This window comes from Macaca nemestrina, chromosome 14 (assembly GCF_043159975.1).
Source record: "Macaca nemestrina isolate mMacNem1 chromosome 14, mMacNem.hap1, whole genome shotgun sequence".
Lineage (NCBI taxonomy): Eukaryota > Metazoa > Chordata > Mammalia > Primates > Cercopithecidae > Macaca > Macaca nemestrina.
In genome coordinates this window covers 64,722,248-64,738,854 of record NC_092138.1, presented here as the reverse complement: position 1 = coordinate 64,738,854, position 16,607 = coordinate 64,722,248, and the positions used below count along the sequence as shown (strand labels likewise).

The 16,607-nt window shown below is 40.1% G+C and overlaps 1 protein-coding gene and 1 long non-coding RNA gene across 6 annotated transcripts in view; one reads left to right on the top strand and one right to left on the bottom strand.

Moving 5' to 3' along the window:
- Window positions 1-16,607, bottom strand: part of LOC105485722 (phospholipid-transporting ATPase FetA-like) — a 111,236-nt gene that overhangs the window by 24,479 nt on the left and 70,150 nt on the right. For all 5 annotated transcript variants that reach the window (XM_011748139.3, XM_011748135.3, XM_011748140.3 and 2 more), the window contains 4 exons: window positions 14,239-14,435; window positions 12,009-12,217; window positions 9,469-9,512; window positions 2,053-2,215 (listed from right to left, as the gene is read on the bottom strand). In XM_011748139.3, coding sequence (XP_011746441.1) covers window positions 2,053-2,215; window positions 9,469-9,512; window positions 12,009-12,217; window positions 14,239-14,435 — 613 coding nt within the window. The remainder of the gene's footprint in view (window positions 1-2,052; window positions 2,216-9,468; window positions 9,513-12,008; window positions 12,218-14,238; window positions 14,436-16,607) is intronic.
- Window positions 1-16,607, top strand: part of LOC139358161 (uncharacterized) — a 73,158-nt gene that overhangs the window by 36,892 nt on the left and 19,659 nt on the right. The window lies entirely within an intron of this gene.

Genomic DNA, 16,607 nt, shown 5'->3' with positions numbered 1-16,607 from the left:
AGTGATATACAAATATAGGGTGTCACTACTGGTAGTATTAAGAGTACATTGACTTTAAAGGATGTGATTCATTTGGTTGTCTAAATTCTTTTTTTTTTTTTTTTTAATTTGAGATGGAGTCTCGCTCTGTCACCCAGGCTGGAGTGTAGTGGCACAATCTTGGCTCACTGCAACTTCCGCCTCTCGGGTTCAACTAATTCTTCTGTCCTCAGCCTCCCAAGCAGCTAGGACTACAGGTGTGCGCAACCATGCCTGGCTAATTTTTGTATTTTTAGTAGAAACGGGGTTTCACCATATTGGCCAGGCTGGTCTTGAACTTTGGACCTTGTGATCTGCCCGCCTCAGGCTCCCAAAGTGCTGGGATTACAAGCGTGAGCCACTGCGCCTGGCCTGGTTATATAAATTCTTATTTGTTAAGGAAAAAAAGTCTTCTTAATTAATTTATTTATTTTTTGGGACAGGGTCTTGCTCTATCACCCATACTGAAGTGCACTGGCATGATCTTGGCTCACTGCAACTTCTGCTTCCAGGGCTCAGGTGATCTGCCCACCTCAGCCTCCTGAGTAGCTGGGACTACAGGTGCACACCACCACACTTGACTAATTGTTTTTTTTTGTTTTTTTTGTTTTTTTTTACTTTTTGTAGAGACAGAGTTTCATTATGTTGCCCAGGCTGGTCTCGAATTCCTGGAGTCATACAATCCACCTGCTCAGCCTCCTGCTACTGGCATGAGCCACTGCACCCTGCCAAGTCTTAATTTATAATCAATTATTTCTCATTCATTGTTTCTAAAGAGGTTTGGATAAATTAATGGATGACATAGCCAGATCTGGTTACTAAAAAAAGCTAGGATAGGGGAGATATCTTCAAATTGTGAAGCAACAAGAGGATGACAACTCATCTTTTAGGAGGCCTTGTCAGAGACAGTGGGGCTGATCTGGAGGGCAGAACATCACAGAGTTTCAAGATCAGAAGTTCCCACGGCTATGCTTTCAGGGACCATTCTTTTTTCTTTTTCCTACCACCCTCCTCAGGATAATTTTTTTTTCCTAGAGCTAGGGTCTCTCTGCCACCCAAGCTGGAGTACAGTGGCACGATCATAGCTCATTGCAACCTCAAACTCCTACCCTCAAGCCATCCTCCTGCCTTAGCCTCCCAAGTAAGTGGGATTACAGGCCTGCAGCACCATAGCTGGCTAATTTTTTTTCTTTTTTTTTCCTTTCCTTTTCTTTTCTTTCTTTCTTTTTGTGACAGAGTCTTGCTCTATCGCCAGGCTGGAGTGCAATGTCACTATCTCGGCTCACTGCAACCTCCAACTCCCTGGTTCAAGCAATTCTCCTGGCTCAGCTCCCTGAGTAGCGGGGATTACAGGCATGCGCCACCACACCCAGCTAATTTTTGCATTTTTAGTAGAGATGGGGGTTTCACCATGTTGGTCAGGATGGTCTTGATCTCCTGACCTCATGATCCGCCCGCCTCGGCCTCCCAAAGTGCTGGGATTACAGGCGTGAGTCACTGCGCCTGGCACCTGGCTAATTTTTTTATTTATTTAAAAATTTTTTTTTGTAGAGATAGGGGTGGACAGGGGGAATCTCACTTTGTTGTCCAGGCTAGTCTCAAACTCCTGGCTTCAAGCAATCCTCCTGCCTTGGCCTTCCAAAATGCTGGGATTATAAGCATGAGCCACTGCTCTCAGCCTCAGGGATCATTCTATAGTTAGTTACCAGAAAAGTTTCTCTGAAAATGTAGAGCACCATAAAAAATTAAAAGAAATGAAAATAATCTGAAGCTCCCAGACAGCACCAAGTTTGACTCCTACTGAATGAATGAATCTTCTTTTAAACCAAGAGTTTGTTTTCTACTTGAATACCTCTGGTATTAACAGGAGCTAACACTTATCTTGACTATCCATTCCATTGCCAGACAAAGCTACCTAATAGAAAGTTCTTTCTTAGATTAGGCCATTGCAAAGCATATCAAATCACCCCTACCTCCAGCCTAGACTCCATGACATATTCTCAGTCCATGAAGCTACCTTAGGCCTCTCCTCACCTTTTACTTTTTCTTCTGACATCACGGTATGACACAATGAGAGTGAGCGGAAAAACAAGTGCACCCAGTGATCTCCCTTTTTCACTGCTTCCACCAAAGTCTTGTCATAAAATGAAAACTTAGGATCAGCCAGTTTGTTGTAGGAGAAGTCAACCTTTTCTTTCTGGAACACATAAGCCAGAACAAACTTCTCAGCAGCAGCTTGATACTTTTCAGATCAATTTGGAGGCAGTTTCTGGAATGTAATGAGAACTCCTAGGAGGATGGCAAGGAAAAGCAAGATAAATGAAGGAGATCCTGTGCTGGTTTCTAAGGCCCCTGTAGCTCTGACCTGGATCATCTATTTATTGGGCCAGAAAACATCCTTCCTTCAGGAGACAAGCTGGGCACTGCTCAGCAGACCCCTCTTGGGCTCATTCACTCCAGCTATTCTGAATGGTTAATGGCTATCTTCAAACTCTGCTCTTCTAGGTCCCAAATCTATGATAATCATACCTGAGAATAATCGAAACAGAGGGAGTAATTGCTCTGTATTTGTAGGTGGTGTCTGGAAAGAGCATTGTTTCTGGTTGTCCGTTGCCTGATTTTGGGAACTGAGTATGGAGTAGAGTCCTACATACAGTGGTATCATTGTGTTACACTATTCCTCTCTGGCCCCACCAGAGTTAAAAGGAGGCTAGGGAAGAATTTTGCAAGATAGAGCAAGGCCACATGACAAGGAAGCTTCAGTATGTGCTTGTTGTTCACAGACTTAATTCCTGCTTGACTTGTCAGCATACCTGATTCTTCCTGCCTCTAACCCTCATGATCACTGACTTTGCTGCTTGTGTTACTATTTCAATCCTTCCTTCAATCTTGTGCATAGTCACTAATCATTTTCCTGGCTATGACCTTGGCTCCTTTAGCCCTTGACTCTGATTCTCCATTTCAGCTAGGCAGCTTGTAGCCACCTTGGGCAAACATTTTTTTCTGGCTCAGCTTGGCCCTAAGACTTTCTTTCTCTTTTTCTTTCTTTTTTGTTGTTGTTGTTTTGTTGTTATTGTTGAAACAGAGTCTCAGTCACCCAGGCTGGAGTGCAGTGGTGCAATCTTGGCTCACCACAACCTCCACTTCCTGGGTTCAAGCAATTCTCGTGCCTCAGCCTTCCAAGTAGCTGGAATTACAGGCGTGTGCTACCACGCCCAACTAATTTTTGTATTTTTAGTACAGACAGAGTTTCACCACGTTGGCCAGGCTGGTCTCAAACTCCTGGCCTCAAGTGGTCCACCCACCTCAGCCCCCGCAAAGTGCTGGGATTACAGGCATTAGTGATTGCGCCCAGCAGGCCCTAAGACTTTCTTTTCTCCACTCTGGAGTACAATGTTATGAACACATTTCTCCAGCTCATACCAGAACTCTCAAGGATCTTTCTCCAGTTCTCTGTATATGTGGCGTTACTTGGGCTGGGCCCTACTATGTCAAGTACAGACACAATTTTGTTGCTTGGTGCTATGTTGGGAAAAAGGAAGTTTGTAGTGAGGTATATTGGCTCTTTTCTATATCTTACTTAGAGGGAGTTTGTCAGAGCAGCAAGGAGGTATGCTCAGGTCCAGAACCAAGCCCTAGACTTGGCCAACAATAGAGTCATAAGCTCGGGGAAGTTCATGGTTTCAGCAATTTAAGATGGCCCATTATATAGCACATGTATCCTAAGGCTTTTCTAGAATTGAGACCTTACAGTGGCACATTCTTTGAAACTAGAGGCTAGTGAGTAAGGAGAGACAAGGATGGAAAGGAAGGCATGAGCCAGATCCTACATTACTATCTTATTACCAATAAGGTGTCATAGTGGTTTTCCACCAAAAGTGATGTGGATTCCTGTCAGAGAAAGTCCTCTGGTAGCAGCATGAAGAATATATTGGAACTAGCAAGATGAGAAGCAGGGAGACCAGTTAGGAGACCACTTAGTGATTCACAAGATAAATGATGAAGTAGTGACAATAAATATTAAATTAAGGGGATGGATTTGAAAATATAGAGAGTTAGAATTGATAGGACATGGATATAAGGAGTAAAAGAGAAGAAGAGTTAAGAATAATTTTATATTCCCTAATTGGGCCCCTGGATAGATAGTGAGACCATTCACTGAGATAGAATACCGAGCAGGAGAAGATTTTTTGACAGACTGAATTGGAGATCCTGAAGACATACAGGTAGTAATGAAGGCAGGCAGTTGTACATATAGTTTTGAAGCTCAGGAAAGATATATGAGCTAGTTTATGATCTCCCCTTTCAGATAAGTAATGTTTGAGAATAATGAACCCGTCTGGGTTCAGAACTGAGGCAGGACTGGCTGAGAGTTGCAGAACAGCATGATCTGAGAGGCAGCACTCAGGGATAACTCTGAAATTGAAAGCAAGACAACCAGTCAAACAATGCTGAAAAGCAAGTCCAAGTAGTAGACAAAAGGACGGAAACTGAGGATGATACCTGAGAGGAAGTGGATTCAGAATGGAGGGTAGAAGGTAGCAACTGAGGAAACTCTTGAACTGTTGTGGTATAGCTATAACACAGTTTTTAATAGGATGTCTTTAGCTTTGGCCATGGATGGGAGGGAGTTATTCAGGTTTCCTTGGTTACATGGATTTGGAGGTTATCAGTACATAGGTAGTAGTTAAAGCCATGTAAATATATAAGATTACATGAAGAGACTATACAGATGGAGAAGAGGTTAAATAATAGAGCCCTGAGGGAACATCAGCACCCAATGCAATGAGATGAGAAGAAGCAATCAGAAAAGAAGGAAAAACAAGAAGAAATTGTTATTCAACGCAAGTTAAGGGACAAGAGAGCGTTAAGAAAAAGGGGAGTTTAAGAGTGCTAAAATCCACAGAGAAGTTGGGTCAGGATTTAATAACAAGGTAGTCATTCATGACCTTGGCTAGGATAGTTTCAGTGAATATGATAGGACAGAGTCTGAATACATAAAGCAGGCTGAAGAATGAATGAAAGGTGAGGAATTAGAGACTCCTATAATTGCCTGTTTACTTCTGTGACTCCTCCTCTAGGATGCCACCTCCGAAGGTAGGAATCAAGTCTGTTTTGTTTTCCCTGAACGTTTTGTACTTACTCAGGGTCTGACATATGGTAGACACTCAATAAATATTTTGGACTGACCGATGGAGACAGATAATGGCTAGAGGGAAATTCAAGAACAAGGTAAGGTTATAAGTATTTTTAAAAATAGAATACAAAAAAAATATTAAAAATGTATTGTTAGTGGTTACTTCTGGTTAACAAGCTGTGGCTTTTAAAAGCCCATTTATTTCATTTAAAATTATTATTATTATTTTGAGACAGAGTCTCACTGTGTTTGAGACAGAGTCACTGGAGAGCAGTGGTACACTCTCAGCTCACTGCAGCCTCTGCCTCCCAGGTTCAGGTGATGATTGTGCCTCAGCCTCCTAAGTAGCTAGGATTACAGGCATGGCCACCATACCCAGCTAATCTTTGTATTTTTAGTAGAGAAGGGGTTTCACCATGTTAGCCAGGCTGGTCTCAAACTCCTGGCCTCAAGTGATCTGCCCACCTTGGCCTCCCAAAGTGCTGGGATTACAGGCATGAACCACCATGCCTGGCCTAATACTCTTTTTTTTAAGAACAGTTTTAGGTTTACAAAAAAACTAAGCAAAGTACAGAGAGTTCCTGCATACTCCCTCTCTCACCTCCACCCTACAGTTTTCCCTATCAACATGTTGCATTATTGTGGTACATTTGTTACAACTGATAACCAATATTGCTACATTATTATAAACTGATGGCCATAGTTTGCATCATCTTTGACTCTGTGTTGTGTTTCATGGGTTTGACAAGCACATAATGTCATGAATCCACCATGACAACATCATACAGAATAGTTTCACTGCCCCAAACATCCCCTGTGCTCCACTGCTTTATCCCTCTCCCCTCTCTCTCCAAACCCCTGGTAACCACAGATCTTTTTGTTTTTACTGCCTTTATTGTTTTCCTTTTTGCAAAATGTCACATATTTGAAATCACACAGTATGTAACCTTTTCAGATTGGCTTCTTTCACCTAACAATATGAACTTAAAGTTCCTCTGTGGTGTGTGTGTGTGTGTGTAGCTTGATAGCACACTTCTTTTTATTGCTGAATAATATTCCATTGTATGGACATACTAATGTAAACAATTGAGCTGAGGCCAGGCATGGTGGCTCATGTCTGTAATCCCAGAACTTTGGGAGGCCAAGGTGGGCAGATCACTTGAGGCCAGGAGTTTGAGACCAGCCTGGCCAACATGGTGAAACCCCTTCTCTACTAAAAATACAAAGATTAGCTGGGTATGGTGGCCATGCCTGTAATCCCAGCTACTTAGAAGGCTGAGGCACAATCATCACCTGAACCTAGGAGGCGGAGGCTGCAGTGAGTTGAGATCGTGCCACTGCACTCCAGCCGGGCGATGGAGCCAGACTCTGTGAAGAAAAAAAAAAAAGAAAAGAAAAGAAAAGAAAAGAAAAAAGACAAGCTGAGGGGAAAGAATCATATAAGGGGATATTCAGATATTAAGAAAGAGAGAATACAGGATTGACTGAGGTTCCTGAAGAAGTAGGAAGGGATGGAATCTAGAATATATAGATTAGTACTGAAGGAAAAAGTTATACCTTTTTTGAGACTGAAGGAAAGGAGGTAAAGGTGGGTTAAAATATATGTACAGAGGAGGATATTTAGCTGATAGTTTGGATTTTTCTCAGTAAAATAGAAGGGAATATCATTTGCTACATACTGGGGAGCGAGGGGAGCGTGGTAGAAGGCCTGAGAATGGTGATTGTTTAGAAAAGCTGATACGGAGAATAAAATATGAAGCCAATTACAAAATGGTGAAAATTTTGCCAAGTAGCACTGGGACAGAGGACAGTGGAGTCTCTGATTTTGTAATGGTTTTATGATCTCCAAAATAGTGCTCAACACTCTCAGATTAGAAACAGAGCAGGGTCGATGGCTTGGTTAATTCAAGGTTGAGATTTGTTTAGTGATCAAAGAGAAGAAAAGGAGAACTAGTAAGGTACTGAGGATGCTTATGATCTCAGGGTACAGATAGGCAAGCTAGGAAAGGAAGTAAAGTTGTAAGGAATTGCTAGAGTGGAGAAAAAGGAAAGCCAAGGGTTTATAAATCTCCATGAGATAAAAAGCAGGAATACTTAAAAAAAATCTCGAGTACTGAGCCATGTACTGATAATATGGAGGAATAAGGTTTGTGATCTAAGATTGTGAAAAGAAAGTTTATAATTCCACAGTAGTACAACTCTGGACAATGACATGGTAATATGGAAATGGGTGATACAGAGAGATCATCTGAAGGATTCTTTCAGATACCTGAAAGAGTCCACAGTGATAGGTCGTCCAATAAAGATGACAATACCCCCCAAAACACTAGCAGTGATTGGGACGGGAGGGAGAAGTTTCAGAGCCCTCAGTGAATGGGGTGTAGAAGCCAGAAGTTTCCTAGATAGCAACAACAAGAAGAGTTAAAGATGATTATAGCCAGAGGCATAAGCATCACAGGAAGAAAGACCGTGTAGGAGAGAAAACCTAATGGTTAAACATGGCACAGGATAATGAGGGCAACACCTTTGGGCTTATCGTATCCAGAGTTTATGGTATGCAGAGTATGAGAGAGATGGAAGAAAAAGAAATGTTCTCAGGGAAAACCATGTTTCAATTAATGAAGGGATTGAGGCTACAGGTAAGTTTGTTTATAAGAGAACAAAGAGTCCAGTGATTTAGTGAAAAATGTGTTATGGTCAATCAATCGTGGACAGAAGAGGGACAGGAAAGAAACTCCAGGAGGGATTTACTCCCTAGAAGCTATAACTTTGCCTATATTGCCAAGGTCATTAGCCGAACCCTGGAAGATGATTTAAGGCAAATCATTGAATTTCCTTCCCCTTCCCAATCTCTTTGGATGGATAGGGGTAAGAACTAGAGTCAGATGTTTGGTATATAAGTCAAGTGGCCAAGAGTTTGGAATTGGGTCTAGCAAGACAGGGATAAGGTGAGAAATACCCTGAAGGCAACAGAGGAACCCCTATGAAGGGATACTTAAAAACAAACCCATAAACAAAAGCTGGGTCCAATACTAGAGAAAACAGTAAAAATTAACCAGCTAGAGATAAGAAAAATTAATAGGAAGACATTTTTATAATTTTATAAAGACTGTTGAATATGTCACAAATCCTTAAGTTATAAAGGAAAATGACTGATAGATTTGATTACATGACTTAAAAACTTCTACACAAAATATTATTTAACAAATTAAAAACCAAAAGACAACATGGGAAAAATAACTGTAACATATGCACCAGACAAAGGAAGAGCTGCTATTTTTACTGTATAAAGAGCATTTTCAAATAAGAAAAAAAGGCCGAAGAATATGAATAGACAGTTCACAAAGTAAGTGTAAATGGGCAATAAAGAGATGATAAGGGGAAGAAAAATAAGCACATAAAAATGATTCAATCTAATTAGTAATCAAAAAAGGTAAATTAAATAATTAGATACTATTTTTCATCAATTAAATTTCAACAGATTAAAAATTGTTAATACCAGTTCTGACAAGCATATGGGGGGAAAGAAATTGTCATATATTTTTGGTGGGATTATAAAGTTATGCAAATCTACCTGGAGGGCAATATGGCACTCTCTAATGTATTAAAACATGGCTACATTTTGACCAACAAATTTTACTTCTAGGACTTTATTCTAAAGAAATAATTATCAGAAAAGTAGACAAAATGTATGTGCCATAATGATTACCAAAATGTCATTTGTAATCACAAAAGAAAATGGAATAAAAATAAGAAATTAAATAAATTAAGGTACACTGATAGAATTGAATAGTAGACACCCATTCAAAATGATGATGTAAACCTAGACCTACTGACATGGAAAGATGATGACAATAATAGTGTCAAGTGAACAAAAGGAAACTGGAAATAATATGCATACTATGATTTTGTCTTCTCCATCTTCTAGATCTAGAGGTACATATGTGTCTGTGTATATACATATGAAAAGCATAAGATATACTCCCTAACTTTACATTGGCTATCTAAATGGGATGGAATACTTTTAACTTTCTTCACACATTTCTGTATTGTTTAAATTTTTTTTACAATGAGCATGGATTATTTTTTAAAGAGAAAAAGCCAATAAAGCTATTTTTGTTTAAAAAGAACAAACGAAGATCTTCAGAATTAAACATAGGTCATTTACATAATGCTTTCTGATATTTCTGATATTACAGGGCCAATAAAAGCTTTAATATTTCAGTGGCTAAGGGAGTCTCAATTTGTGCTTCTCTGAAGCACAGCCTCACTTAGCTCCCACATGCATTTCCCATGGAGCTGTAATCACTCACCTCAGAGACTGTCACCCTCTGTCCATCCTTGTCATAAGTATCACCTGTTGGTAAGTGAACACAGCAGAGATTTGGCAAGGGTTTTAAAGGAGGGTTTGAATTTCTTTAAATTATGGTTAAAAAAATATATATATATATCACATAAAACTTGCCATTTTAACTATTTTAAATGTAAAATGCAATGACATTAATTATATTCACAATGTTGTGCAACAATCATCACTATATGTTTTCAACATTTTTTCAGCACCCCAAACAGAAACTTCCCATTTCTTCCCACCACCAGCCCCTAGTAACCTCTAATCTATTTTCTGTCTCTATGAATTTGCCTATTCTAGATAGTTCACATAAGTAGAATCATAAAATTTTTGTCTTTTTGTGTTTAGCTTACATCATTTAGCGTAATGCTTTCAAGGTTCATCCATGTTGTAGCATGTATCAAATTTCATTACTTTTTAATGGATGATTAACATTCCATTGTATGTATATGCTGTACCACATTTTCTTTATCCATTCATATGTGGATGGACATGTGGGTTATTTCTACCTCTGGACTTACGTGAATAATGTCACAATGAACGTTGGTATACATGTATCCGAGTTCTTGTTTTCAAGTTTTGGGGGTATATACCTAGGAATCAAATTGCTGGGTCATATGGTGATTTAAAGGAGGGGCCTTAAAAGCTTATTTATTCTGATCCCTTCATCCTAGACTTGCAGTCAAGCTGCCCCCAGTCTCCTCAGGCCACCTAGCTCCCAGTGCCCAGTAAGCTCCTTTCCCTAACCCAATGGTAAGAAGAGTTTTGCTTGGGCCTCAACTCTTCCCTCCTAAGTGAGAATAAGATGAAGCTAGAAGTGAAACGCTTCACACCTCAGAAAGCTCTCCAATCATAAGAGTTACCCAGAAGAGATGTGGACTTAGTTTTAGAGTGTTTGGGATTCTTGACCAGTGGATGACAGACAGAATTGGGGTAGAAGACATGTCTGATGCCAAGCATGGAAACACTCATGGTCCTTTTCAACTTTACCCAGTATATGGTCAGGTCTTAAAATGAGCCAGAGAATTAAAAGGCTCACCCAAATCAACTCATCCAAAAATAAGCCTTCAGAGTTTATATAAATGAAAGTTTGTTTGACATGGTTACCAAACAAATAATAAGAAATATAGGAAATAATAGGAAATATTAGAGTGCTCTAGTTTTTGTTTTGTTTTGTTTTTGTTTTTGTTTTTTTTTTTAGACAGGAGTTTCATTCTTGTCATCCAGGCTGGAATGTAGTGGCGTGATCTTGGCTCACTGCAAACTTCACCTCCCGGGTTCAAGTAATTCTCCCACCTCAGCCTCCCAAATGGCTGGGATTACAGGTGTGTGCCATCATGCCTGCTAATATTTTTGTATTTTTAGTTGAGATGGGGTTTCACCATGTTGGCCAGGCTCGTCTCGAACTCCTGACCTCAGGTGATCCGCCTGCCTCAGCCTTCCAAAGTATTGAAATTACAGGCATGAGCTAACGCTCCCGGCCTAGCTTTTTTTAAATTCAAAAATTTCAATTATTTATTGATATGAAATTTACTTAACATATAATTATCCATTTTAATGTGTACAATTTAGAGGCATTTAGTGCATTTATAATGTGCAACTACCACCTCTCTCTAGTTTAAAAACCTTTTTATCACCCCAGAAAGATTATCCCATGTGTTCTAGTTTTTTAGATGTGATTACCTTCTTCTGTTAGCTAGGACACTGGGTATGAGTGTTCACACACATGAAGACTTTATCACAAAAACAAGCTTATGCTTAAGGCATAAGATAAATAAGGGACTGGGCCTGGGAGACACTGATCAAACTCTGACTACCCTTTGATGGTTTCTCTTAATAATATTTATTGTTCTAAAGGGGAATCAGGAAATTAGCAGCTTCAGTAATACATTGACTGCTCCATTTATTTATTTTTAATTTTATTATTAATTGACAAATAATTGTATATATTTATGGATACAATGTGATGTTTTCATATATGTATACACCATGGAATGATTATATCAAGCTAACTAACATATTCATCATCTTGCAAACTTATTTTTTTATAGTGAGAACACTTAAAACTCTTAGCAATTCTGAAATATGCAATGCATTATTACTAACTAGGATCAACATGCTGTGCAATGGATCTTGAAGACTCACTCCTCCCGCCTAACTGAAACTTTGTACCCTTTGACCAACATCCATCTGATTTAAAATGGGAGTGAAACTGAGTATATAGACATTAGGAACTCCTTGAGGACAGAGACTAAGTCTTGTACATCTTGGTATTCTCCATGCCCAACACAATAGATTGTACCTATAAGATGCTAAATAAATGCTTTTTGGTTAGAACTGTTTGGGCTGGGTGGTCTTTGCTTAGAGAATAGAGACAGTTGTGAGAATAAGAGGTAAATGTGAATTCCAGAGGCTTATAGATTTAGAGCTAGATTCGTCTTGAAAACAATTTGCAAAGTAAAAATTCCCCAGGACTTGGGGAAAGCAGGAAGACATGCATACCATAGAGCTTCCCATTAATAGAACATTTGTTGAAAATCATAATGTTCTGAGTCAGAGTCCCTGTTTTGTCAGAGAACACGTATTTGACTTGGCCGAGCTCCTCATTAAGGGTGGTAGTACGAGCCTGTGCTGGTTTGTTCCTTGGTGCATAAAACATCTTCCGATCCCAGTTGATATATAAACTGTTGCCCAATCTTATTATTTCAACACTAAGGAGAAAGAAAAAGAATGGTTCTGCCTCAGAACAGGACAAGCAAATATAACATCCTGGTTTCTTTCTTAGCAGTCCTGTGGTAGATCAGGGCCAGCATCTGAAAATCAGGGTGTCTTCTTGGGATTCTACCCTTCTGAAGTACCCTTCCCACCAGCCAACCCATGGTAATGCTGACTTTGGCCATTATCACTCAAGGCTTTACCACCTGTACCCAGATACATTTGATTAACTTTTTTGAGTCATACCTGTCTTTTATTCTTTTTTTTTTTTTTCTAAAATGTATCCAGGAAAAGTTACAGTTTTGGAATGTCTGCAGTAATGCAAGGTGTGATAGAGTAACAGTTAACTTATAAAAGGCTGTGTTGGCCCAACTGGAGGATTATTGCTCCTGTCACATGGGGAAGACAGAGGAACTCAACACACTCGAGTTTATTTCAGAAGAAGGAAAGAAGTTATGGAAATTAGGAATAGTTTATGGACTGAACCTCTGATAAATTTCCAGGCAGAGCCAGCCTGCCTGTGGTGTGCTTCCTTCCACAACAACCTCTTCTCATTTTATATGAGTTTTCCCTATTGCCTTTGTCATACTCCTCTTCTGCTCCAAATAGCATCCATTATAGATTCTTTATGGCTAATAAGCATGTTCATTTTAAAAGAGTGAAGACTTTTAAGGGGTCTCCTTCTTATCATCATTCATACTTAATGTGTTGTTTTTTTTTTTTTTTTTTGAGACGGAGTCTCGCTCTGTCACCCAGGCTGGAGTGCAGTGGCCGGATCTCAGCTCACTGCAAGCTCCGCCTCCCGGGTTCACGCCATTCTCCTGCCTCAGCCTCCCGAGTAGCTGGGACTACAGGCGCCCACCACCTCGCCCGGCTAGTTTTTTGTATTTTTTAGTAGAGACGGGGTTTCACCATGTTAACCAGGATGGTCTCGATCTCCCGACCTCGTGATCTGCCCGTCTCGGCCTCCCAAAGTGCTGGGATTACAGGCTTGAGCCACCGCGCCCGGCCATACTTAATGTGTTTTAATCTGCTTTATTATAAGGGTGATTATTAGTGATCCCTGTCTGAGACAGCTGCACTGAGAGATGGGGATTTTTTTCCTTTGAGGTAAAGAAGGGAAGTGCTCAGGTCCTCATCATCGACTGATTACTGATAATCTCTATGCCTGGAGTTGGGACTCCTCCCATCCTTTACCATATCCAGCAACCACAGCAATCTCTCTCAACCTTAGCACATAGTAGATACTCAATAAATATTACTAAATAAGGTAATCTAGTTACGTAGGGTACTTTTTTTTAATTGCCAAAAAGCCCCGGTACAGGGTTTAGAAGCCTGGAAAGGAGGAAACTAAAATGTATTTGGGTGTATGTATGTGTAAGGAAATGCAGAACCTAGAAAAGGATGATCAGAGTAAGGTAAATACTTTTCTCCACTATTTCAAATTTTCATTCAAGGTGCTTATGAAAAAGAGTAAGAAAAACCCTTCTTCTTCTCTTCTACAACTTTTAGGAATTGAACTTAGGTCAAAATTACACCTATCTACCATCTGTCACACTGTTTCTGTGGGAAAATGCATTCTGAATTCTGATTAATTGACTTACAAGTGAATGTTTGGACCTATCTCATTGGTAAACTATGGGCTGCCTGGCCTATCTTCCTGGGGAACCTACCCATGTGTTAGCATCACCAAATTTGTCTGTATGATTTCTAGTTATTTCATGTGTTTGTATGTCTTATTTAGTCACTTACTTTTTAAGTTATTTGAGGGCAGGGATAATTTTCTTTTTGTATAAACCACACAGTGTCTTCCTAGCACAGTATTCTGGACATGGAAGGCATTTATGCAATCTCTAGATATATCTCAGAGCATTTTGTACACCAGGTACTGTGGAGAGTAAGGGGTTAAAGAGCACAAGTGTATGCTTTTTAAAAGTTCACACTCTGGTTGGGGAATTAAGTAGACAGTATGAAGTCAGCTCCTCCCCCACACCCCAAAGTGATCAAAGAAGCCTACCTGACATAGAGGGAAATGGGCACCATGGTGTTGAGAATAATGAAGTAGGACCAGAATATGAGGATGGCAGAGACAGCTGATGAAGAGACATATTTTTCCCATGGCAGAAAAATCTGGAAGTGGTAGCCTTTCTTGTTCTGCCAAATGCCATGCCCAACTGCTAGGACAAAACATATGATGCCTAAACCCAGGAAAATCTATAAATGAAAAAAAAAGAATTAAATGAACATTTCATCCAAGATATGTACTGCTTCAGTTCTACAGTCTAGAGCCTTCTCTCTCAACAAAGCGACCCTCTCCTAGGAGGGCGGGGAGGCCCTATAGTTCACAGGCTCTAGGCAGCAGTACACAGGACAGAAAAGAAACTCCAGTAGAAGCTCTCCTTGGACATATTATTTAATATTTACAATAATCCTCTTTTAATAATAGATGAGGAACTTAAGAGTGAGAAAGAATTTTGTCTAAAGTCACTCAGCTACTGAGTAGAAGAAACAGGTTTTGAACCAGTTCCAGAACCCAAGCACTTAATCATTCCATTATTGAAGCTGCTTTAATAGAAGTCTAAAATGTGTGGGGCTTAGCAGTTAGGGGGTGGGCGATAAGGAAACTGATATAAAAGGCTGAAAATATGGTAGTCATGTTAACATTAAAGAATTTGGTAAAACTGAAAGGTAGACCATATGCCTACTGAACCTGCAGCTCTAAGAGAAATGGTTAGAAAGAATCAAAATATTGTGTACTGGCTGCCTTTGAAAGGTATTGAAAGAAAGAGTTGGCTGTGTGCAGTGACTCATGCATGCCATCCTAGGATTTTGGAAAGACCAGACAGGAGGATTGCTTGGGGCCAGGAATTTGTGACCAGCCTGGGCAATATACTGAGACCCCATCTTTACTAAAAAAATTTTTTTTAAAGTTAAACGAGGGAAAGAATTAGCCAATTTGTAGGCAGAAATGAGAAGATACAGAAACATGGGGCATCAAAGAACTATGACTTCTAGACATTAAACAGGAAGAGATAAGATTGAAACCTTAAGCAAAAAAGGCCCAATAATTATTTTCAACTGAATAAAGTGACTCAGCCTTTAGGCAAAGTTCAGGTTAAAGGTGATACCTTCTTACCCATGACTATTATTCCACATAGCCTCAACTTTCTTGCCATTAAGTTGAAAGAGAAGGGCATGGAGGGGCAAGGAAGCGAAGAAATAGGACAAACTCAAAAACTATGTCTAGGAAAGAATTTTCGGGGGCGGGGGGTTACTGACACATGAAACTAATTGGAAGCAAACAGATGAGAAGTCTTATGGGTTTTGGAGGAATGGTATTACTAGGTAACTATAAGCCTGGTCTAAAAAAGCCTGTGACTGTTTGGAAATCCTTAAAACCACACTGGGCAGGAAGCAGGTTATAAAAACTGCAGTCCCTAAGAAGAGTATACTCCCAAACATCCACTTCAGGGTTGGTCAGCAAGGATAAAGAATGAGGGAAAACTTCTCAGAAGTGGAGCCAGAAATCACTGAGAGCAATGAATAAAGGAGATCCTCTCACATCTCCAGACCAAGAGGAACCTCATTTAGATCTGATGGAGAGAACTGTGCATCAGTGAGAGATCTTGGATTCTGAGTTGGATGCAGTGACTGGGTAGGATTTGGGGGAGATGATGAGGGTGTTCCATATGTGGGAGGAAAAATGAAATGGATATGATGATCAGAAGGGTAGATTGTGGCAGTGATAATCATATGTATTCATTAAATTCTATTTTTTTTCCTTCTGAGCACATATCTAGAGCACATTTCCCAAGCTCTCTTGCAGTTATATGTAACTCTGTTCTAGCCAGCGCAATGTTGATGGAAGTGATTATGCTACTTACACGCTTGGCCCTAAAATGCTATCACGTGTGGCCAGGTGCAGTGGCTCACGCCTGTAATCCCAACACTTTGGGAGGCCGAGGTGGGCGGATCACGAGGTCAAGAGATTGAGACCATCCTGGTCAACATGGTGAAACCCCATCTCTACTAAAAATACAAAAATTAGTGGGGTGTGGTGGCGTGCACCTGTAGTCCCAGCTAGTCAGGAGGCTGAGGCAAGAGAATCACTTGAACCCAGGAGGCAGAAGTTGCAGTGATCCAAGATCACGCCACTGCACTCCAGCCTGGGCAACAGTGCGAGACTCCATCTCAAAAAAAAAAAAAAAAAAAAATCATGTGTGAGTCTTCCTATTCTCTCTTCTTCCCCATTTGCTAGTTGAATGCAGGGAATCCAGTAGAAGATCCTGAAATCCAAGAGGTTGGTGGGGCCATTAGCTAGAATGGCTAGAGTATTTTTTTTTTTTTTTTTTTTTTTTTTTTAGACGGAGTCTCGCTCTGCCGCCC